The sequence below is a fragment of the Macaca mulatta genome, chromosome 13 (assembly GCF_049350105.2).
Source record: "Macaca mulatta isolate MMU2019108-1 chromosome 13, T2T-MMU8v2.0, whole genome shotgun sequence".
Classification (NCBI taxonomy): domain Eukaryota; kingdom Metazoa; phylum Chordata; class Mammalia; order Primates; family Cercopithecidae; genus Macaca; species Macaca mulatta.
Window position 1 is genome coordinate 55896516 of NC_133418.1, and position 7903 is coordinate 55904418.

The window sequence follows — 7903 nt, forward strand, 5'->3', positions numbered from 1 at the left end:
TGTCAGAATGTGGAAATGTTTACAAAATGCTCATTAAAAGAAATAAGGATTGCAAGATAGAAACAAATTCTGGTGCACAAGTTTACACTAGGGAGATAAGAAAGGCTAGGCCCCTATAGGGGATTTTGTTATCCAATTACTGCAACCTGACTTTTAGGGGGAGAGGAAGAGTGGTAGGGGGAGGGAGAGAGAGAGGAAGAGTTTCCAAACTTGTCTCCAGTGACAGGAGACATTTACGCTCCACAAGATAAAACTGCCACTTAGAGCCCAGGAGAGCTAAACCTTCCTGGCTTGGCCTAGGGGCTCGAGCGGAGTCATGGGCTCTCTGGGCCTGACACTGTGCGCTCTTTTCTGCCTGGCAGCTCACTCGGTTTCTGGGAGCCCCATCATGAGCCTAGAGCAGTCTCCTCTGGAAGAAGATATGCCCCTTTTTGATGATGTTTTCTCAGAGCAAGATGGTGTCGACTTTAACACACTGCTCCAGAGCATGAAGGATGAGTTTCTCAAGACACTAAACCTCTCTGACATCCCCACACAGGATTCAGCCAAGGTGGACCCACCAGAGTACATGTTGGAACTCTACAACAAATTTGCAACAGATCGGACCTCCATGCCCTCTGCCAACATCATCCGGAGTTTCAAGAATGAAGGTAAGTTTTTGCTGATGAAATTTGGCTTGGATTTTTTTCAAGACACGATAAGTAAATTTACAATGCATGGGAATGATGTAGGTAAGGCTAAATACATCTATATAAGGATGTTAAATACATACAGATAACACTAAAACAAGGCACATTTTGCTCTATACCGTTTATATAGTCATTTCAGAACCTCAATAAATACTTACAAACATCTTTTAATCCAAAGCCACAAAATATCTATCAATTTGACATCATCATTGGGTCCTGTTAAAAAATGTTAATTTGAACACCAATCAACACAAAGAATTAATGTTGGTCTACTGCCGTATCTTTGTCATTTTCCAAATAGGCCTTGATTGCCATTTGGGCTTTTAATTAACTAAAAAATTTCTCAACTTCTACTTAGAATACCAAGGATAAAATCAGTCAAAAAACATCGAGTTGTGATTTGTGTTTTGTTCAAACTTTTGATAAGTTTTTATTTTGTGACCTTATTTAAGAAATATTCAAACAGGATGGAAATATATTTTAAAGATTCTTCCTAAGGCTATGTTGTTTGATGTGTCATGTACATCCTTAAAGCACTGTTTACAGTTTCCAGGAAGTGTGGATGGCCCATTAATCATCCAGCTCATCATTTCCGTCTTTATAAAGAGCAACGTACAAGCTTTGAATTACTGGTGGGAAAAGTGTGTTTTCTTCTCTTCAGTCTTTAAATTTGGTAACTAAATCTAATGAGCTAGCAAGTTATTTATTTTCTATTTTTTATTTTTTGCTTAATATGGTCCTGGTAGGAAAAAAAACTCTGATATCTAAATATCCATGGTAGAAGCTGATAGTCCAAATGAACTAATTTAATATTTGCCAATTATGTTTTTATAGTCACTAAACAGGTATAAAAGAAGCTTCCCATCAATGTTGGCCAGATGTTCTCAAAAGAAGAAAGGTAATAGTGAAGAAATAGCTCAGGGCTTGGAATTTTAAGGGCTGGTTGGCTTAGTGGTTGTAAATAATTAGCTGATGACTCAGAGCCTCAATTTCCTCATCTGTAAAGTGGGGGTAATAATACCTAGTAACATAGTTGAGTGACTCAAAAGAGGTTACAGATAAGAAAGCACTCCATTTACTATGAAGTGCTGATCCAACTTCAGTGATTACTAATGAGTTACTTAATATTCTAGGTGCTGGAATAAATGTTGAGTAGGTATTCCTTAGTCTCTAAGATATTATCTGCCTTTAAAATTGAGTTGGCTGACAAAATTTCTATTTCATAACATCTTTCTCATGGAAATGGCAAGATGAGATTACAGATTCCTTTTGGTGGGGAGTCTGAATTGAAAATGAACAACCTCCTCCTGTAAGAACCCTCCCTAATACTTCTCAGCACCGAGCCCTAAGTGTCTGGCTCCGGGTGCCGGTGAGAAAATGTTGTTTGCATCCCCCGGAAAAGTAGAAACATTTTCCGTTCTCACTTCTCTCATAGAGTATCTGGATGATCCAGGTCAGGATGTGGAGTTTACTGTGCTTATTATTACTGGAGATTATTGAGGGCAGGAACACACATTTCTCAGTAAACAACCCAGCCGCCAGCACCTCGGCCCGTCTGCAGGAAATGTGCAGCCTGAGGACAGAAATCGCACAGGGCACACACTGTTGGCTACTATTGCCTCTCTTCTTACTCTTTGGATCTGCTTAGTGCAGCTCCCTAGGAGACAAAGACCAAAAAAAAACTCCAAACCTACATCATCTTAGGAAAAAAAGTGCCACCTCCAAAGTGAAAAAAGCATGCCCTCAATTCCTAGCACTGCTCCTTTATCACCTTGTCAGGGGAAGTCAGTTCTCTGCATCGAGGCTTGATTTCTTCTGGTGCAAAATGAGCAGAGAATCAATACCTGCATTATGGGGTCATTGTGAGAACCAGAGAAGATCATGGTTGCAAAGCATCTGGCAAGAGAAATTTGTCAACAAACATTAGTTCTCTTGCCCTGAAATGTAACTCTTCAGTCTATTGCTTACTGCATTTGCACATGCACAGAACTTCACAGCGAACTTACTTTTTCAAAACAGTCTTCTTGAGGTATATTTGACTTATAAAAATATTGGTGTATAAAAGTATAATTGCACATATTTAAAGTGTATAATTTGAAAGGTTTTGACATAGGTAACATTCATTGAAACCATCACCACAATGAAGATCATGAATATATCCATTAACACCAAAAGCTTCCTTGTATGCTTTGTAATGCCTTCTTCCCACTACAGTGAGCTCTTATTTTATACTTTTCTCCTGGGTAGAGCAGCCAGCCTACTCCTCCATGTTCCCTGTCCATGGGGAGTCAAGTCTCCTCCCTTCTAAGAGTGGGAGAATAATTCCCAAGCCCAACCCAAGAGCTTGATGATGGATTAAGGTCATATGTCACGCACATAAATCAATTTAGTCTGATGCCTAGAATCATCAACTAATCAATATTTTTAAAACACTACCTCTGTTTAAGCCATCATAGTAGGACAGAGACATACAAGGGAGTTTTGAGCCATTCAAACCAGGAGGATGGCAATCTAGTTGGGAAAATTCATTCATAAAAAGATGGCTGAAATATAAGGATGTAAATGACAAAGATCAAAGGAGATGTAAAGTGCTCAAGTGATTTCAGAGGGGAGGGGAGGGAACTTTCAGATAAAGAAGTAAGGGAGCCTTTTACAGGAGATGTCAGAGCTGGATAGGTGGAGGTGAGGTGAAAGGGCTTTCCAAGGGTCAGAAGAACAAGTGAAAACGTGAAAATTACGGGGAAAAAAGAGTGTTTTGACAGGTGGTAAAGATATCAATGTAGTTGAGACAGAAGGGTTTACAAATCCATTCAATTGTTCACAAATATTACTGAGTAATCACAGTGTTCCGTGCACTGTGGAGGATGTAAGGAAGTTATGTCTGATCAGGAGGCTAAGACCCATGTATAGCTGATCTTGAAAGCCATTCCAGGGAGTTTAAATTCATTCTGTAGGTAAGTATTTCCCATTGGCAGTGTGTGAGATGATTTTAAGTGGTTCCCATAGAAAGCTATGAATCATGTGAAATAATTGTATATTTTTATTAATATGGATTTTTAGCAAACATAAATAAATATCACCTCAAATCTCTCCTTTCATGAATGATGTTGCTTAGGAACATCATTGTAAAGTCTAAAATAGATAATAAGTGTAAAATAATTAGATCAAGTTAAAAAAATATTAAAAGATTATAATCTGGAACAGGGACTCACTGAGATCATGAATTAAGTATATACTTGGAGAAATGTTGCCAATGATGAGGGAGAACCCCCAATTGGTGGTCCTTAGCATCTTCAGTGCCATGGAGCCCTTTGATAATCTGATGGCAAATGCCTTCAGGGCTTCCTTGTAGACTCATTACCTGAGGCAAGTGTACAGGAGCTTTGGGCTAACTGTAAAATATTCAGATAGGAAGTCAACATGATAGTATTTGGAGGTGTCCTTTTACGACTAAAGGACTTTTACAGAGTTGATTCATAAACATTATTGAATGAGTTATATGTGCCATGCTCCATGCTAGGTGCTAGGGGTACAAGACTAAGGCAACCAATCTAGTCCCAGGATTCACTTTCTCCCATTACTCTTTATAGAGGACCATATAACCAAAATTCAATTGCTGTGACCCTCTTGGTTTATGGCTGTCTTATTGACCTTGTCAGGCTTTGTTGCCTAGAACAGAAGTCAGCAAGTTTCTTCTGTAAAGGTCCAGACAGATAATAACGATTTTAAGCTTTGCAGGCTGTATGTTCTCTGTCGTGTCTATTTAACTCTGCCATTATAGTGCAAAAGCAGCCACAGACAATACAAAAACAGTGGATGAGGCTGTGTTCCAATAAAACTTTATTTCCCGAAGCAGGTAGCAGGCCCATTTTGGCCCATAGGCTATAATTTACCAACCTCTGATCTAAATGGAGGTCTTTTAGGAAGAACAGTGCCCAGCCAACTGTGTGGGGATCTCCACCCACTACAAACACAAATATTAAAAAACCATGAAGTCCTCACCCTTGAAAAGCTTCAAGAAAAGAACAATCACATGTCCCATTTGATGGCTCTTTGTTGGTCAGGAAATTTAGGGACTTGCCCACGCAATCTCCAAGTTCTCTCCCAGTTCTGTAATTCTGTGTCTGATGAGCTATTCAAGCAAGGCTGACTGAGTTTTACCCCATCCATTAGACCCCCATTTTCCATTTTAGTCTTGGCAACTGAACTCTTTTGGGCATTCTACCACTGACCTTTCGGGATTTCTTGTGTCACACAGAATGCTGACATTGTGTTTGTCCTCATTGATCTTCTCCCTTCATTCTTTCTGCATTAAGCTTTATGCATGGGAAGGCCTTCTTATTACATAAATAAGCATCTGTTTTTCCCTGAGACCCTCTGCAAACCTGATTTTTGCAAATTTCTTTTTTCAGATCTGTTTTCCCAGCCAGTCAGTTTTAACGGACTCCGAAAATACCCCCTCCTCTTCAATGTGTCCATTCCTCACCATGAAGAGGTCATCATGGCTGAACTTAGGCTGTACACACTGGTGCAAAGGGATCGTATGATATACGATGGAGTAGACCGGAAAATTACCATTTTTGAAGTGCTGGAGAGCAAAGGGGATAATGAGGGAGAAAGAAACATGCTGGTCTTGGTGTCAGGGGAGATCTATGGAACCAACAGTGAGTGGGAGACTTTTGATGTCACAGATGCCATCAGACATTGGCAAAAGTCAGGCTCATCCACCCACCAGCTGGAGGTTCACATTGAGAGCAAACACGATGAAGCTGAGGATGCCAGCAGTGGACGATTGGAAATAGACACCAGTGCCCAGAATAAGCATAACCCTTTGCTCATAGTGTTTTCTGATGACCAAAGCAGTGACAAGGAGAGGAAGGAGGAACTAAATGAAATGATTTCCCATGAGCAACTTCCAGAGCTAGACAACTTGGGCCTGGATGGCTTTTCCGGTGGACCTGGGGAAGAGGCTTTGTTGCAGATGAGATCAAACATCATCTACGACTCCACTGCCCGAATCAGAAGGAACGCCAAAGGAAACTACTGTAAGAGGACCCCGCTCTACATCGACTTCAAGGAGATTGGGTGGGACTCCTGGATCATCGCTCCGCCTGGATACGAAGCCTATGAATGTCGTGGTGTTTGTAACTATCCCCTGGCAGAACATCTCACACCCACAAAGCATGCAATTATCCAGGCCTTGGTCCACCTCAAGAATTCCCAGAAAGCTTCCAAAGCCTGCTGTGTGCCCACAAAGCTAGAGCCCATCTCCATCCTCTATTTAGACAAAGGCGTCGTCACCTACAAGTTTAAATACGAAGGCATGGCCGTCTCCGAATGTGGCTGTAGATAGAAGAAGAGTCCTGTGGCTTATTTAATAACTGTAAATGTGTATATTTGGTGTTCCTATTTAATGAGATTATTTAATAAGGGTGTACAGTAATAGAGGCTTGCTGCCTTCAGGAAATGGACAGGTCGGTTTGTTGTAGGAAATGCATATTTTCCTCTCCAGTTAAGTACCTTTCAATGTGTTTTCTCTTTGGACTTGCCACTTCCTGGCAATGCCACCTCCACGTTGATTTGAAAACAACTCCTAGGCAAAATACAGTGCCAAAAGACACATACTTGTGTATGTATATCTGTACATACATGAACTTACGGAAATCTTTTGGTTCTATGCAGGCAGATTATACTCATCTACATGCGTGACTCACTCAAATGTGTGCATATTAAAGGCCAATGGTATGTTCTCTGTTACCTCTTCTCTGAGTAAGATTTAAGTCAAGATAATTTTCATCAGGGTTTTAATCATCCTAGGAAGTATTACAATTCCTAAATACTCTGGAAATGTAAGTGTAGCTTTTGTCAGTTGAGTGTCTGTGGTTGCTCAGAGAGGCGGGGCCTGGCAAAGGATGCTTGAAAGGAAGGGTTAATTGATACAGAAACCAAATGGACTCAAGAGGTCTTAGAGGTACAACAGGAAAAACTGAACCCGTGGGGGACCAGTGTGCTCCAGAGGGCAGCTCCTGGTCAAGGCAGGAAAACAGAAGAAACCAGCATGAAATCTGTTCCTGAGACAATAGGAAAGCAAGGCCATGAGTACTGGCTGTTGCTGCTGCAAAGAGTAGAGGGGTCGGGAGGGCACTTGAAGGGGAGAAAGGGAGAAAGGGAAGAGGATATTCATACTGTCCTCAGAGGCTATCCTCAGATGTGTCTGTAAAATCATAAGTGATTCTATTTAAAGAATTAAATCTTTTGGACAAAATAGAAGTATCAAAGACTAACAGGAGGAAAATCAGAAGGGATCTGTCTGTTAGAAGAAAGGATGTTAGGCCGGGCGCGGTGGCTCAAGCCTGTAATCCCAGCACTTTGGGAGGCCGAGACGGGCGGATCACGAGGTCAGGAGATCGAGACCATCCTGGCTAATATGGTGAAACCCCGTCTCTACTAAAAATACAAAAAACTAGCCGGGCGAGGTGGTGGGCGCCTGTAGTCCCAGCTACTCGGGAGGCTGAGGCAGGAGAATGGCGTAAATCCGGGAGGCGGAGCTTGCAGTGAGCTGAGGTCCGGCCACTGCACTCCAGCCTGGGTGACAGAGCGAGACTCCGTCTCAAAAAAAAAAAAAAAAAAAAAAAAAAAAAAAGAAAGGATGTTAATATCTTTCTTCACCTGTTAATGCTGTTCCCTTGTCTCCACACCCCTGCTTTCCTCTGCTCCATCTTCTTTCTTCCCTCTTTCTTCTTTGCTCTAGTGCTGTTCCAGGACACACTCTTCTAGTGTGTCCCTGCTCTTCCCTGGCCTTCATGACGCATGCTGTGAACTGGAAAGGGACACCTAAGTGCCTTTGCTCTCAGGGTGAAAGGAGTTAGTGTTCTAATTTCTAAATCTTGCCCTGATATTTACTTTGATTTTATTTTAATAATATCCTTTATCAAATGTTGAATACTTAGGTATAAGAAAAAAAGAAAACCAGAATAAGTAAGTATAAGAAAAAGAAAACCAGAGTCCAAATGAACGGATTTCAATAAACGAATTTATGGATAGACACACAACCAAATGACTCAAAAGCCAAGCCTGAATTTGGAAATCATGTTGGCTTCATGGTAGAAACTCAGTAACTTTCTCATCTTCTCATCTTACCATCTTCCCATTTTGTAACTGGCCAGGACTGAAAGTGGTGGGGAAGTGATCTGCACAGGAAGGGTCCCGTGGGT

General features: G+C 41.3%; 1 protein-coding gene across 1 annotated transcript; it reads left to right on the top strand.

The window, feature by feature from the left end:
- The first annotated feature begins 230 nt into the window (after positions 1-230).
- BMP10 (bone morphogenetic protein 10) lies at positions 231-7658 on the top strand. Its single transcript, XM_001096299.4, has 2 exons — positions 231-650; positions 5102-7658. The coding sequence occupies exons 1-2, from the start codon at positions 317-319 to the stop codon at positions 6040-6042; spliced, it is 1275 nt and encodes a 424-aa protein (XP_001096299.1). The 5' UTR covers positions 231-316; the 3' UTR covers positions 6043-7658.
- Positions 7659-7903: the final 245 nt, after the last annotated feature.